At 43.5% G+C, this 16,365-nt stretch overlaps 2 protein-coding genes and 1 non-coding gene across 5 annotated transcripts in view; all 3 read right to left on the bottom strand.

Annotated features, from left to right (window-relative positions):
• The window catches only part of LOC115102828 (cell adhesion molecule 3-like), a 70,848-nt gene extending 66,405 nt beyond the window's left edge, over positions 1 to 4,443 (bottom strand). For 2 of the 3 annotated variants that reach the window (XM_065005619.1, XM_065005618.1), the window contains exons 1-2: positions 4,207 to 4,442; positions 1,972 to 2,155 (exon numbers count right to left, since the gene is read on the bottom strand). In XM_065005619.1, coding sequence (XP_064861691.1) covers positions 1,972 to 2,065 — 94 coding nt within the window. In that variant the 5' untranslated portion in view covers positions 2,066 to 2,155; positions 4,207 to 4,442. Of the gene's footprint in view, positions 1 to 1,971; positions 2,156 to 4,206 lie in introns of all 3 variants that reach the window. The other variant, XM_065005620.1, reaches the window with a different exon arrangement.
• A 1,673-nt stretch (positions 4,444 to 6,116) lies between these two features.
• Positions 6,117 to 6,190, bottom strand: trnar-ucu (transfer RNA arginine (anticodon UCU)). The gene has a single exon. It is a non-coding gene; the product is annotated as a tRNA-Arg (tRNA).
• Positions 6,191 to 10,749: 4,559 nt separating this feature from the next.
• LOC115101740 (succinate dehydrogenase cytochrome b560 subunit, mitochondrial-like) lies at positions 10,750 to 12,913 on the bottom strand. Its single transcript, XM_029621207.2, has 6 exons — positions 12,828 to 12,913; positions 12,072 to 12,131; positions 11,854 to 11,955; positions 11,339 to 11,400; positions 11,089 to 11,252; positions 10,750 to 10,984 (listed from the first exon to the last, which is right to left on the bottom strand). The coding sequence occupies exons 1-6, from the start codon at positions 12,842 to 12,844 to the stop codon at positions 10,877 to 10,879; spliced, it is 513 nt and encodes a 170-aa protein (XP_029477067.1). The 5' UTR covers positions 12,845 to 12,913; the 3' UTR covers positions 10,750 to 10,876.
• Between the last annotated feature and the right edge of the window lie 3,452 nt (positions 12,914 to 16,365).

Here is a 16,365-nt window from a genome sequence, read left to right on the forward strand (position 1 = left end):
TCCCCCTCCCCTTCATCTCCCCCCTCCATCCATATATCTAGGACTCTGTTCCAAATGGCACCCTATCCCCTATATAGTGCACTACTTTTGACGAGGGCTCTATGGGCAATGTGGAACGCAGACTACCACTAGGTCGGACACACGACATTAAGCCATGTGTTGCTGTATATCAAAAAAGTCCCAAAAATGTATGTAACAATCGCCGATTGCTCCTTTAACAACCTGATCAGATAACCTAGATTGAATGGCTCCCAGTTGATCAACAATAGTGTAAAACAGCTTTAAGCTACAACCAAAAAGCTCAGGGAATCCATTGGTTGTTCTTGCATGGTCAATTCTCCACCAATACAAACCCTAATCAAATGTGACATATTTCTGAATGCGAGAAGTCCTCGTTGCACTGCAGGTGCAGATTTTAATCTTGGCGTTGGATTGACAAAATAAGATCCGCATGAAGAACCAAAATCACTATCAGGTCTATGCCCTCTCAATTTCAGAAATCAGGACTTTATCTCATCTTATACATGCTTGAATTTGATGAATATTTTCAATAATTGCAATCATTATTTCTATTTACCGGGCCATGATAGGATTTCATTAGCATGTGCTCAACACTGACCTCAGTTGCCTCCCTATGGGGCCTAGTCAAAAGCGGTGTACTATATAGGGAATAGGGTGCCATTTGGGACTGGCCCCTTATCTCAGTAGCAGCAGAAGATTGTTTATCATCCCTACCCCAAGCAGTAGGTTACAGCTTCTCACTGACCATTGACTCACATTGACAACCCCTCCACACTGCTCTCAACACATATTTCATACGCAGAAGCACAGAAAATACAGTTATGCATTATTCAACAGACAGTAAAAACAGCTGACATAGTTAAAGTAAGTGTTCGCATGCGTTCAAATTGGTGGGGTTCCGTGTGAGTGCACATCTGCAAGAGTGTGTGTGTGTGTGTGTGTGTGTGTGTGTGTGTGTGTGTGTGTGTGTGTGTGTGTGTGTGTGTGTGTGTGTGTATCTGCAAGAGCATGTGTGTGTGTGTGTGTGTGTGTGTGTGTGTATCTGCAAGAGTGTGTGTGTGTGTGTGTGTGTGTGTGTGTGTGTGTGTGTGTGTGTGTGTGTGACCTACTGTATCCAGTGAGGGCTCTCCCAATGATCCATTTTCAATGTCACTAATGATTATGAGCACATTGGCCCCACATAATAATGTGCAGGGGTAGCCTATGTATGCGCACATATGTGTGTGACACCGAGAGAGGCATAGCACAGGCCTGTTTGTGCACATGTGTGTGTGACACCGAGAGAGGCATAGCACAGGCCTGTTTGTGCACATATGTGTGTGACACCGAGAGAGGCATAGCACAGGCCTGTTTGTGCACATATGTGTGTGACACCGAGAGAGGCATAGCACAGGCCTGTTTGTGCACATATGTGTGTGACACCGAGAGAGGCATAGCACAGGCCTGTTTGTGCACATATGTGTGTGACACCGAGAGAGGCATAGCACAGGCCTGTTTGTGCACATATGTGTGTGACATCGAGAGAGGCGTAGCACAGGCCTGTTTGTGCACGTGTGTGTGACACCGAGAGAGGCATAGCACAGGCCTGTTTGTGCACATGTGTGTGTGACACCGAGAGAGGCATAGCACAGGCCTGTTTGTGCACATGTGTGTGTGACACTGAGAGAGGCATAGCACAGGCCTGTTTGTGCACATGTGTGTGTGACACCGAGAGAGGCATAGCACAGGCCTGTTTGTGCACATGTAAGTCACACACATTCTTTAAAAACAAGAGCAGAAATTCAGTTGGTGTTCATGGGGAGGGGGGACGTGCCCCATGAGCTTATTATTAACGGCTCCATGACTCCCTTGTAATCACACGGTAACAAATAAAACGTCAACAGGATAGAGCGTCAGATAGTGGAGGGGAAGAGGGGGGAGTGTGGGAGGAGGGGCGAGAGAGATGCTTACCAAAAACGATGAAGTTGCTTTGAACAGAGGCTGCCAGTAGTGTCAATAAGCTCAGAGTCCATAGACCAGGGACCGGGTAAGAAGGGAATGCCATGGTCGGTTGGACACACAGATCTGTTTGTTCGTCTCGATGAATCCTCACGAGGGTAGGCAGAGGAGCACCGGGGTGTTACCAGAGTATTACCTACAGCAGTGGAGATAAAACCAGACAATTATTGATGAATTGCTTGCTTTCTGATTGGTTGGCCGGTGCTGAATGAACGTTTGGACATCGCTACTCACGTAACTGCTCCATGGGTTTTATCAATCTGCCTGTGTCATAAAGTATCGGGTGGTGACGCAGTGACCAAGTCTATAGCCTACTGCCGTAAAAGGCAACTGTAAATCACTAGGCGGAAAATCAGTGTCTGTTATCATTGTTATCAGAGGTTTTCAAAGCGGGGTCCACGGCCAGATCTCAAAATATTTGTGTCATTTTTTTTTACATTTCATTTTTTTATGAATATTACTAACAACTGTTTAAACAACTTTTGGCCATGGATCTGTGGAATAAGTTTAAAGTGTGCAATACAATACATTGTTCTATTTTTAAGTTGTTGTTCTGATTATGAGGGGGTCCCTGATGAATTTGTTATTCCAAATGGGTTCCCCGGACCCAAAGAGTTTGAGAAGCCCTGCCCTAAATGTATTCAGTCCACCTCTAAATGTAAAGGTGCAGTGCCAATTATAAGCAATATTTTTTCGGAAGTCAGTCGGTGTCTCAACTTACTGTTAGTTAGGATAGTAAAGCACACAAACTGCAATTTCTCAAATTGGTTTTGCATCAGCAGTTGTTCTCTTGTTGTGTCAGTCACTGACAGTCACTCAATTAGCCCATGTCAGCTAACATTTTATAGATTTCTAGGTACGTATCATGGCTGAATTACTGACCGGGCACAGGAGGAACATGCCCAGGGTCCCCAACCTCCAGGGGGCCCTCATTGATTTTGTTAGTCACTCTCATTCAGATATCATATGAACATGGCATTAGTCATGACAAAATGTGTCAAATTGGGAAAATTTTGCTTTAAAACAGCTTTTCTTCTCTCAATCCCATGGCAAAATGTGTAGAATTGGGAAAATGTTGCTTTAAAACGGCTATTTCTTCTCTCAATCCCATAGCAAAATGTGTAGAATTGCAGGAAATTAGCTTTACAACAAATCTTGCTTTGGTCCTGAGAATGCTACAAGCTGCCATGTATAGGTGGGATGTTTTCTGGGACCAAAACAACTCTTGTTAACTACAAATAACACAAATCAAATCCCCCTATTGGCCAAGCAAAACGCAGGAGTGAACAGCAAGATGCCTGCACCGGTCGCCCGTTGAGAATTCCCCGTCTGTGCTTCACATGACACAGATGTAACGCACATTGTGTCACTATAATACATACCCTCGGGCTCTCACAAGCACATAGCTTTACATGGCAGCCGAGGCAAGGCTAGGATCTACCCTCGAAATGCTCCTTCATTGTCACGGTTCGGTTCAACGGCAGCGCGAGCCATGGCGAGAGAGAGGTTGCCTGCGGGACGGGCGGGCGAATATAGGGCGGGGATAGGATAGGGCAGGGGGGTGTTTATTCTTGTTGGAACCATTCGAGGAGTGTGTCAAGAAAAACACAGAACTGATTGGTAGGCTATAATAACATTATTGCGGATCACCACTAATAATAGCCCCTCTACAAAGGATTGGATAAGTCCAACCTAAAGATAGGTATAGCCTACAAGGCACCTGCAATGCTGCTGGATGCGGCGTAGAATCTAGAATGGAGCCCCCTTTCCCTACACCTTTCTCCCAATAAACGAAATTAGCCAACGTGTGGAGGCAATCGGAGACACCTTGTAGCCTATAAACGTGGAAATAACAGTGCAAACAGCGCGCTGTTGCAGCCACACGACCAGTGTTAAAAGCCGTGAGGGAAGAGACGGCGGGGCATAACGTAAGCTACAGTCCAACAACAAAAAGCATATTCGCACTAAATTATACAACGCGTTTAGCGTTTTATTCCCGGGTCAATATAACGGTTTACCTCCACCACCTGCCAGTAACCTAGGCTACTGAGCGAGGCGCACGCAGAAACATTCCAGGACAAGAACGCATCGTATTTACAACAGTGACAGGTGTCTCCCGTTCGCTTACAGCCCGGACACAGCCAACAACAATGATATTCGTAAGGACAGACATAGCAGCATACACACCGATATACGCCTCTGGAGTCCGGGTCCTGCACTCTTTGTCGCCGTTGGTTCTGGTCTGGAAGTGGTCCTTGTGATGCAGGATAGCTGGCGCTGGATCTGAGGTCTCTCTGGATATGTCTATATTGACTTTTTTTTTTATCTTCCTTCTTCGGCTTCTTTGTTTTTCTTGCGTTTTCCCTCTCTCCACGGCTACCGTTCAATGCAGCAAAAACAGTCTGTCTGAAAGACAGGAGGGAGGAGGGGTGGCGTGTGGGGCGGAGGAGTGAGGGAGGGGGAGGGGATTTTAATACGATTTGGCCCGTACCATTCGGATAACAGAGCCAGCGCATACTGCCTGGAAGAGGGAGAGACACGCAGAGAGAGAGAGAGAGCTAAGAGACAGATTGAGATATATTTGGAAAGAAAGAGAGAAACTGAGATTTCATAGGCTATTCATATAGATTGTATGCCCAGTCATCTCATAGTATTGTTCTTAGCCTCTTATAGACAAATTAGAATAGTTATTTCTGAATTGATTTTGTATTATTCAATATTTAGTCGTAATAGTCTATAGGTAGAAGTGGTAGTAGGCATAGTCCCCATAGATAACCGATGTAGGCCTAGACCTGACATGTTTTGCTCTGCTTTCTGAACTGTAGTTGGGGCCTTTTTGGCTGACAGCGCGAGGCGTGGTCTGTCTGAGTGGAATCAACACGCGCCAGGCCCGCCAGGTGGGTGTTCAGTGGAGGGGGGAGGTTCAACTCGCGAGGGGATTAAGGATTAGTTTTGCACGCGGATTAGTTCGTGTGTGTGGGGAGGCATGGGGTTAAAACATGGTGGATGCCGGCACGAAAAGCCCAATCACTACCATAGGCAACAAACAGGAGGCAGGAGGAAATCAATGTCAAACTGGGGGATAGACAAGGGATCACCAAACTCACAGCTGTAGAAGCAGCAGGATTGTTTTTACAAATATAATGTCTCTTAAAATTCAACACATAGAGACACATATGCCTACTCATTGCAGCATTTAATGCATCCGTTTAATTCAAACGCGGTGTTTTAATTAGTTGTTGGATAGGACTGAAATTATAGTGTCTCTAAAAAGTCCCTGACAGGGCATGTGAGTGCAGGACAGCTCCAGGTGCTGAAAACAGAAGCACGAGGCAAAGAGTTGTCATTGAGCGCATTCCTATACGAGCGGCAGTTGCATAATCAACATACAATATCAACATGTAATTTGATCTATTTTTGATGATGGTGGATACCTAGAATACTTAATTTGTGTAATTGAAACAAATGTGCACACAGGCACGTGCAATGAGTTTTTTATATGGCTTAGGCCTAATATATGATTAAAAGTAGTTACATAATGTGACACTCATTATTGCCTATAATTACAATTATTGTCATAATTTCCCACATACTGGCAGCCAGAGCGGGTATAGCCTATTCTATATTCCTCATGAATGACTTATGGATAGATGAGTGAATGAATTCAGATCACACGAAAGAAAGGATAAGTGGGGGGGGCAGATGGGTGTCTGAGTTAAGATGTCAAGCTAGAGTTGTAGTCTTCCAAGGGAAAGTGTCTGACGAGGTAAATCACTCCGTACCAAGCGGTGCATGCACTGCGCACACATTCCCGACTCCTGCTAAAGGATATCGCGGTACTGCGATGAGAACTGATAATAAAATGCATGGCTTAGAGAAACCAAAACGCATCTGTTCTGGAAATGGCATACTTCGTTTTATAGAAAAAATATATTATTTTGCCACAGAATCTCCATTAGATTATCTCCACATTGAGAGACAACATACACATTCGTATAGACACAATATTGTAGTGAAATAAAAGGTATGCTTTAGGTACATCTACACATTTGCTAGGTTTATGTTTTCTAAAAAGCCACTTGGCTCCTGATACAACTCATCTCTGCCGGGACTCGAACCCGGAGCCTCTGGATTAGAAGTCCAGCGCGCTATTCCATTGCGCCACAGAGACTGAGTCCCACCAAATGATGATAAGAGGGTTTATATTTCCCCCTACCGTATACAGCATCCTCATCACGCAGCATCAGGACCACTTGGCTGCTGTTCACCGACAGGCCGGTAGAGGTCGCACTAACAGCATCACTATGCAGCGCCAAGATGGCGATATCAGTTTCTGTGCGTTTCATCTGAGGGATAGGCAAACATCTTTGATTTCATGCATAATTACGCTGAGTAATTATTTGAAAAATACAATATTAAGTGCATTTGTAACAATTCATGTAACTTGTAAATATCAGATACAAGCATCCGATAAAATAATGCTCTCATCATGGAGATTTCCCCCCCTTCTCTCTTGGTGAATAGAATCTATTACTCTTTCCTTATGTCACCACTTTTTCTTTAGACCATGCGCTCTCTGAGATCTAAAGGGCGTAAGGTAGCTTAAATACTGACCAAACCGTGCGCCATCACGCGCAAGTTGATTTTGTTAAACACCACCAGAAGCGGTCAGGACATGCAGGTTGAAATATCAAAACAAACTCTGAACCAATTATATTAATTTGGGACAGGTCAAAAAGCATTCAACATTTATGGCAATTTATCTAGCTAGCTTGCTGTTGCTAGCTAATTTGTCAATGAATAAACATTGGGTTGTTACTCGTCATCTCCTCCTTCCTTCTTTTTCTTCTTTGGACTATATATGGCAGTTGTCAAACAACTTTACAACTGACAGGAGTGTGGACATCATCTTTCAATCACCCATGTGGCTATATGCTCCTAAAACCCAATGAGGAGATGGCACGTGGGTATATGCTCCTAGAAACAGGAGGCGGAAGGTAGCCTAGTGGTTAGAGTGTTGGGCCAGTAACTAAAAGGTTGCTAGATTGAATCCCTGAGCTGACAAGGTAAAAATCTGTTGTTCTGCCTTCATTGTAAATAAGAATTTGTCCTTAACTGACTTGTCTAGTTAAATAATACAATGATGGGAGAGGCAGCATGTTGAGCATCACATATAGAACCAATTTGTATTTTAGAGCCCGGCCATGCATCATTCTTAACTGGAATCAGGTTGGAACCACCAAGACTCTTCCCAGAGCTGGCCACGCGGCCAAACTGAGCAACCGTGGGAGAAGAACCTTGATCAGGGAGGTGACCAAGAACCCAATGGTCACTCTGACAGAGTTCCTCTGTGGAGATGGGAGGACCATCCAGAAGGGCAACCATCCCTGCAGCACTCCACCAATTAGGCCTTTATATTAGAGTGGCCAGACAGAAGCCATACCCCCCTTTAGGCTGTCTCGTCGTTGATGGTAATCAAGCCTAATACGGTTGTGTCATCTACAAACTTGATGATTGAGTTGGAAGCATGCGTGGCCATGCATTCATGGGTAAATAGGGAGTAAATGAGGGGCCTGAGCACGCACCCTTGTGAGGCCCCTGAGTTGAGGATCAGCGTAGTAGTGTTGTTTCCTACCTTCACCACCTGCCGGCAACCTGTCAGGATGACCAGGACCCAGCTGCACAGGGCAGAGTTAAAGCCCAGGGCTTAATGATGAGCTTGGAGGGTACTATGGTGTTGAAGGCTGAGCTGTAGTCAATGAACAGCATTCTTACAAAGGTATTCCTCTTGTCCAGATGGGATAGGGCAGTGTGCAGTGCGATGGCGATAGCATCGTTTGTGGATCTATTGGGGCGGTATGCAAACTGAAGTGGGTCTAGGGTGACAGGTAAGGTGGAGGTAATATGATGCTACATACGTCTCGTGTCTGAGCTGTTGAATTGCGACTCCACTTTGTCTCTGTACTGACGTTTAGCCTGTTTGATTGCCTTACGCCAGGAATAACTGCACTCTTTGTATTCAATCATATTCCCAGTCACCATCAAAAAATGCAGGTGTTTCAGCTTAGCTCAGTGCCTTATGTGATGGCGGGGCGAGCGAGCAGAAAATAGGAGCATTGCACCGTGATTGGCTCAGTGTTCTGTCACTCATGGGGACACTACGTCATCGCCAAGTTTAAGTCCTTAGTAAGGGTAGACATCCAAAATTTCAGCCCTTTGGGTCCTGCCATAGAGTTATATTACAAGTTCCCTTCCAAGAAGGCTCAAGGTCATTGGCCGCAGATAAAATGACTTCAAACCACATTATATGTACAGTAGCTTTGAGTGGACTGATCATGTCAACATCTTACTACATAATTCTGAGCTAGCACTCATCATCATGAATCAAGTCGACAATCTACTGGCAAATCCTTTTTAATCCTTGTCATATGAAGATGAATAATTTAGAGAAACTATAGATAAAACGTATCGGTGCTCATCGGCCATTGGACATAAAGATTACACAACAAGTTGGAAATCACAAATTCAACAATGAGTGGTTTATAAGGAATTGGTTACCTGCAAGCATTGCAAAGCAATCACTAACATTAGCCTGCTATTCAATGGAGTGGCTGTGTGTTTGTTTTTTTGTTGAGTTCCCACCATAAATCCAGAGAATGCCAGACTTTGATGACAGAGTATGATGACAAAATTTGCCCCCAAAGGACCATCGCGCCACCTTCACAAGGTGAGTCCAAAAATGTATTGTATGCTGCTGCATAAATTATATAATAATTTATATATACGGGGCGGCAGGGTAGCCTAGTGGTTAGAGCGTTGGACTAGTAACCGGAAGGTTGCGAGTTCAAACCCCCGAGCTGACAAGGTACAAATCTGTCGTTCTGCCCCTGAACAGGCAGTTAACCCACTGTTCCCAGGCCGTCATTGAAAATAAGAATGTGTTCTTAACTGACTTGCCTGGTTAAATAAAGGTAAAATAAAAAATAAAATAAATAAATTATATAATATGCAAAGGAGATATACTGTAGCTATATACTGTAAACTGTAGCTAAGAAAGTAATACTAAGTGAATGTTGTGTAGTAAGGTATTAGTAGCCAATGTGACTCACCGTAATAATTTGGTCTATTTTCACCAATGCGGCATTGTAAACACATCGTTCGTGGACGGTGTGTACTTGTTTGCAAACTTTTTATGTACAGCTTTGACAGTGCTACTGATAGTAGTGGTGGCACTTGGTCTGCATGTGCAAATTCAGCACAAACAACATTCTATAAAATAATTGTGTTATTTGACGTGTCAAATTAAAAGCTTATTTAACACGTCAAATAGTGTTATATGACGTATGTTTTTTGACACGCAAAGACCTAAATGGTGTTCAATGTGCCTCACCAATGTCTATTTTCACCTCTTAATTTCACCTACTGTTCTAATTTGGTAGCGCACATGTAGCCTATAACCTGTTTTAGAGAAATGTTATCGAATATTGTAAGCGTTCATTGTTTATATGCCCCCTCTATTTATCCTACGGTTCTGACTTGTACAGGAAGTACACTGTAAGAACTGCCCATGTTCTGAATTCTGTCAATGTACATCTCAAAAGTGCTGAACAAATAGTTATGACTATGTCCGTCGTTGCTCGCTAATTAATGTCTTAATCGAAATTACAGATGGCCTCTTATCCGCTCATCATCCCCTTATGCCATAGTTTGTACATCTCAATTGTCAGTAGAACACACATTTGTTTAAGCAAGTGAGCCATATCAGCCACGTTTTTTTAAAGGCAGTAAATGAGGCTGAATGAACTGTTTTGCTGTCAGACAAGGCTCCGCTGAAAGCCAGCTGTGGCAGCGGTAAGGTGTTGGGACTGCTGTTAGGTTAACAGTTTGGTAGGCACCGTTTGTCACCGTTCTAGAACAATTAATGTATTGTTTAGTGTTGTGTAGTGGCTTTGCTGGCATGCATCCCACATTTTTGTTTGCCCAACCAAGATTTACATGCTGAAATCGCCACGGATCCATATATATATATGTTTCAGAAAACGATAACTCAGTCAGCTTTCATATCAAACTTCTGCCCTGGCTACAAAATGCTATTAATGGTGAGGTGGGATGTGGACACATAAAACAAAGTAATGGGACTGTCTCTTTCACTAGGCTGAGGATGATCCACACGCTCCACTCCCACTGTGGCGGAGATACAGATATGGACTCGGATCGAGACTTAACTTGGGGCTTGAATAGATATTAGAGATTCGAGTTGAAACACCACAAGCTTAAGCTCTGACTTGCAAGTGGCATTAATGCTGATTTGAATCTCTGAGTGATGTAAATGTGGATCTATTGCAGATAAATGGAAGACGTAAATGGAGACAAATGTAGGACATTACCATGTGAAGAGGCAACCTGTTTACTATATATAGATATATAGCACTATTTTTGACCAGAGCCATATGGGCCCTTTTCAAAAGTAATGGACTTCATAGGGAGCCATTTGAGAAGGTGACATTATTGTTCAGTTAGATAACAAACAGGGTGATATTATGGTCCTATTTCCATTATTTCAGTTTAATTTCCCCCATCACACAACAGTATCCTTTTCTAGCCTTGTGAAACCGGACTGATCTCGCCATAGGTAAGTAAAACAGAATGCGAGCTAAGTGAAACAAAACATTAGTCTGAGACCGGGCTATGCCTTTCCATGATAGAAACAGAAACAAAAGGGGAAAAAAATAGGTTAGACATTTATTTATTCATTCAATTACTGTGTTGGGGACACAAAGACAAGAACATTTCAAAATAAAAAAAACATCCCTCGTGTCTCTTCCTGCACTCCTTTTCTCTGCTCTCGTCATGCTGCTCACATGTATGCAATGGCAGCAATGGAGGTCAGTATTGACAGCACAATGACCACGTAGCCCGAGCGATACACCTCAGGAATCTTAAATCCCTTACCGCTATCCCAGAACTAACAAAGAGAGAGAGAAAGAAAAGGAGAATATATTAAGGAAAAACAAGGACCGGCAGACAGTGTCGACTTGTGTTGTTGTGCGCTGTGGACACAGTACTTACCAGATGGCGGATTCCGTTCAAGGTGTGGTAGGACACAGGGAAGGCAATGCCAAACTTGGCAAGGCTGAGCAGAGCAGGACCAACGGACAGGGAGTGGATCAGGTCAAGGTAGTATGGATAGTTACCTGGCAACACCAGTGCTAATAGAGCAAATGCTGAGATACCTGAGAGAGAGAAAGAACAATAAATATATGTTGAGGGCTGTGATCATGTGGGCCTTTCCACATACTGTACACGGTTGTTACATTACCTCCACTGAGTCCCACTCCTGTGCCTCTGTGTGTGATGGACATCATCATAGGCATTGACCACCTGCAATACACAGGGTACCATGGTCATCACACATACAGTATATAAAACACAGCATTTGTAGTTCACACTGGATATAAACCCTATCAAGTTCAAGTTGGGGGCCTGAGTTATTCCCGGCCATGTCATCTGACGTTTAGTCTAATACACTGTGGCCTAGCTGGTCCAGCAAAAGTGATAAAGGATCATTACATACATAGAGTAAAATATATTGTGAGGAATGGTTGTTTTGTGCTTTAAAAAAGGTACTTGTGCTCCCCTGATCCATAAACCATGTCACAATACACTGAATCAAAGCTGTGCCTATGGTCTTCCCATGAAATGAATCGCTGATGGCCTGGAGACTCAATGGACTGTACAAACAGAATCAAGCAACTCAGCACCAAATTCAACAAGGACAGCTATTACTGAGGTGCAGTGTGAGCTTCTTTATTATCACACATGTAGTTAACTTACTTATAGATGGTCAGATGTGGCGACATGGGTCGGTTCAATTTGTTGTTTTTGGCCCAAAACGTGTTCATTTCCTCATTTGCTGTGGTTCCCATTGGAACAGCACTTAGAGGCAGAGAGAAAAAATGAATTTAGAACACAAGGCTATAGGACACTTTTATCTACATAGAAAAATAACAGAGACAAGTGTACACAGACACACAATCGACACATCTACTCACTGTCTGCATAGAATGCCAAACTGAGGGCGGAACAAGCAAGTGCCCTGTCGGGTAAAGGTCCTGAGAGAGATGAAGCAAAACACATTTAGTAATGTTAGTAATAACAAGGTTTAAGGACAAGATTCGTGAGCAGCTTCCTTCTTAATTCCTTGCAGCTTGTTTGATATTGGTGAGAAGGTTGCGCAATGGCTCAATTAATAATGCACAAGCAATCATAAACTGTGTGGTCAAAGTTCAACATTTCGAGGGTGTTAATGTTCAAATATCCTAGATGAGCTGAGGTTACTGGGCCGTTCTATATGAGGAAGAAATACTAGTACGCTAGCTAGCTAAGTAGCTAGTAGTAAAAGGGTTCAACTTCTATTTGGGTCACACGTGATGAGAGGAGTCCCAAGCTAACCTCACATCCAAGGTTGGAACAAGCTAGTTAGTTACGATACTTCACAAGCAGGCTAAAGTTAGCTATCTAGATTGGCCGTTACATCCATGGAAATTGGACGCATGGCTTCCATACGAATGTAGAGCTCATTGTAGCCTTTATAAGCTATCAAAATAACATGTACATCTCAAACCTGTCGTCACAGTAGGAGTTAACTATTTAACTTGTATGCAACAAGCAACGGGGTGACGCAAGCTTTCTAGGTAAGTTAAACAATATACTTGAACATCAAATTATTCTTAATGAGTAGTACACGTCTAACCCCCCCAAATAAAATGTATCAAAGTTAGGTACGGTACAGTTAGCTAACTACTGACCTTAGAAGCAACGCCATTTTTTATTTGACAGCTGGAACAGGATATGGCGTGTCTAGATGTTATGCCGCGTTCGTAACAACTAGGAACTCGGGAAATCTCTAACTGACAACTCGGGGGAAAGAACGTTTTGAACAATCATGCAATTCGGAATTACTACTCGGGAATTCGGGCCTCTATCTGGAGCTACAACTTTCCTACCTGAAGTTCACTGACGTCATGTTTTGACCTTGTATTGTCCGCGTTACCAGTTGTTTTGAACGAGGCACCAGTTCCGAGTTCCCATGGGTTTTAAACGCAGCATTATTATATTTTTCCTGACACTACGGTCAGCCACAACGTCATAATCCCCGCCTATTTCTACAATTTATCTTCTTAAAATGTGATTTGAAACCTAAACCTAACCTTAACCACACTGCTAACCGTATGCCTAACCCTAAATCTTAAATTAAGACCAAAAGCATCACAAAAAAATTAATCCGTTTTTACAATATATGCAATTTTGACTTTGGTAACTAGTGGAAACCCATGCACTATTTTCACTCCACTTGGATACTTTTTATTTATCCCTTATTTTACCAGGTAAAATGACTGAGAACACGTTCTCATTTACATCAATGACCTGGGGAATAGTTACAGGGGAGAGGAGGTTGGGATGAATGAGACAATTGGAAGTTGGGTATGATTAGGTGGCCATAATGGTATGAGAGCCAGATTGGGAATTTAGCTGGGTTTAACATTAGTGACCACAGAGAGCCAGGACACCCATTTTAACGTCCCATCCAAAAGACAGCACTTTACACAAGGAAATGTCCTCAATCACTGCCCTGGGGCATTGAGATTTTTTTTTAACCAGAGGAAATAGTGCCTCCTATTGGCCTCCCACCACAACTTCCTGCAGCATCTGGTCTCCCATCCAGGACCAACCCTGCTTAGCTTCAGAGGCAAATCAACAGTGGGATGCAGGGTGGTATGCTATGGCTGGAAGTTACTTTTTCGTAGCAGGTTAGGAGAATTTACACAGTGATTAGGAGAGTTCATGTAGCAGGTTAGGAGACTGAAGTTAAGGTTCGGAAAATGGTTAGTGTTAGGGAAAATGCTCTCATAACCTGCTACGAAAATCACTTCAAGTAGTAGCTGTATCGAAGTAGCTGAAAAGTGTGTCCCCTGGGCGGGTCTGTACTGCCATTTTGAGAAGGTCATTTTGAAGGGTAGGCCTAATGTAACAATTATTTACAGTAAAACTGTTTAAAAGCTAGAATCTATCATTTACACAATAACAAAGCTGTCAGCCCACCTGAGTTTTGGAGGAAAAAAAGCTGAGGAATGTGCGTGTTGAAATGTAACCACTCTCAAATTCATAGACCGCTGCAAGGACTGACCATCCATGATATCAAAATGATCGTTTTAACCATGTTTTGAGGCCATACAGTGTGTTTATGTTTACATTGGAGTGAAACAAGCTTATATTTTGGCTTCTGATGGGGTACGACAGTTGAATTAAGCTCATGCGGCATTTCTAAGTTATATACTTCAAGAATCAACGGCTATAAATTGAAAGGCAGAGGATACGAATACGGAGTTGTCGCCCCCACCCCTCCTCGCTGGACACATATTTCTCCAATCAGATCCGAATCCCTTCTGCACATACATGTAGGCCTACGTTTATCTCGCCCCCACCCCTCCCTGTTGGAAATGTATTTCTCCAATCAGATCCGAATTCCTTCTGCACATACATGTAGGCCTACGTTTATCTCTCCCCCAACCCTCCCTGTTGGAAATGTATTTCTCAAATCAGATCCGAATCACTTCTGCACATACATGTAGGCCTACGTTTATCTCTCCCCCAACCCTCCCTTTTGGAAATGTATTTCTCCAATCAGATCCGAATCCCTTCTGCACATACATGTAGGCCTACGTTTATCTCGCCCCCACCCCTCCTCGCTGGAAATGTATTTCTCCAATCAGATCCGAATCCCTTCTGCACATACATGTAGGCCTACGTTTCTCTCGTCACTCACCCTCTTCCGAACCCTCAACCAATCTTATCGATATGATGATTTAGAGCTCTCGGTCTCATATTTCTGAACATCTGCGATTTGAACAAACGTTCTAAAAAATATATTTGAATGCTACAACCTTTTCTATCTGTTGTAACAGATATTGCCGTAGCACAAGCATTGCATTGGGGCAAAAACAGTTAGCGTTTTGTGTGATGATGTAATCATTATAGTTATGTAGCCATTTAGCCAGCAGTCGTGGCTCCCGTTTATCCAGTGTTTGCAATGATGATAAAAAAATAACATTAACTCGCTATTGACCTGTCTGCCAGACCTGTCTGCCCTTGACCAGCACAAAAACATCCTGTGGCATTCTGCATTATTATCGAATAGCCCCCGTGATATGCAACTTTTCAGGGAAGTTAGGAACAAATATACACAGGCAGTTAGAAAAGCTAAGGCAAGCTTTTTCAAACAGAAATTTGCATCCTGTAGTACTAACTCAAAAAAGTTCTGGGACACTGTAAAGTCCATGGAGAATAAGAGCAGCTCCTCCCAGCTGCCCACTGCTCTGAGGCTAGGAAACATTGTCAACACCGATAAATCCACTATAATTGAGAATTTCAATAACCATTTCTCTACAGCTGGCCTTGCTTTCCACATGGCTACCCCTACCCCGGTCAACTGCCCGGCACCCTCCACAGCAACCTGCCAAAGCCCCCACCATTTCTCCTTTACCCAAATCCAGATAGCCGATGTTCTGAAAGAGCTGCAAAATCTGGACCCCTACAAATCAGCCGGGCTAGACAATCTGGACCCTCTCTTTCTAAAAATTATCTGCAGAAATTGTTGCAACCCCTATTACTAGCCTGTTCAACCTCTCTTTCGTATCGTCTGAGATTCCCAAAGATTGGAAAGCTGCCGCGGTCATCCCCCTCTTCAAAGGGAGTGACACTCTAGACCCAAACTGCTACAGACCTATATCTATCCTACCCTGTCTTTCTAAGGTCTTCGAAAGCCAAGTTAACAAACAGATTACTGACCATTTCGAATCCCACCAAACCTTCTCCGCTATGCAATCTGGTTTCAGAGCTGGTCATGGGTGCACCTCAGCCATTCTCAAGGTTCTAAACAACATCATAACCGCCATCGATAAGAGACATTACTGTGCAGCCGTATTTGTCGACCTGGCCAAGGCTTTCGACTCAAAACAACATTCTTGTTGGCAGACTCGACAACCTTGGTTTCTCAAATGATTGCCTCGCCTGGTTTACCAACTACTTCTCTGATTGAGTTCAGTGTGTCAAATCGGAGGGCCTGTTGTCTGGACCTCTGACAGTCTCTATGGGTGTGCCACAGGGTTCAATTCTCGGGCTGACTCTCTTTTCTGTATACATCAATGATGTCGCTCTTGCTGCTGGTGATTCTCGGATCCACCTCTACGCAGACGACACCATTCTGTATACTTCTGGCCCCTCCTTGGACACTGTGTTAACTAACCTCCAGACGAGCTTCAATGCCATACAACTCTCCTTCCGTGG

This window comes from Oncorhynchus nerka, linkage group LG20, assembly GCF_034236695.1.
Source record: "Oncorhynchus nerka isolate Pitt River linkage group LG20, Oner_Uvic_2.0, whole genome shotgun sequence".
In the NCBI taxonomy this organism is placed as follows: domain Eukaryota; kingdom Metazoa; phylum Chordata; class Actinopteri; order Salmoniformes; family Salmonidae; genus Oncorhynchus; species Oncorhynchus nerka.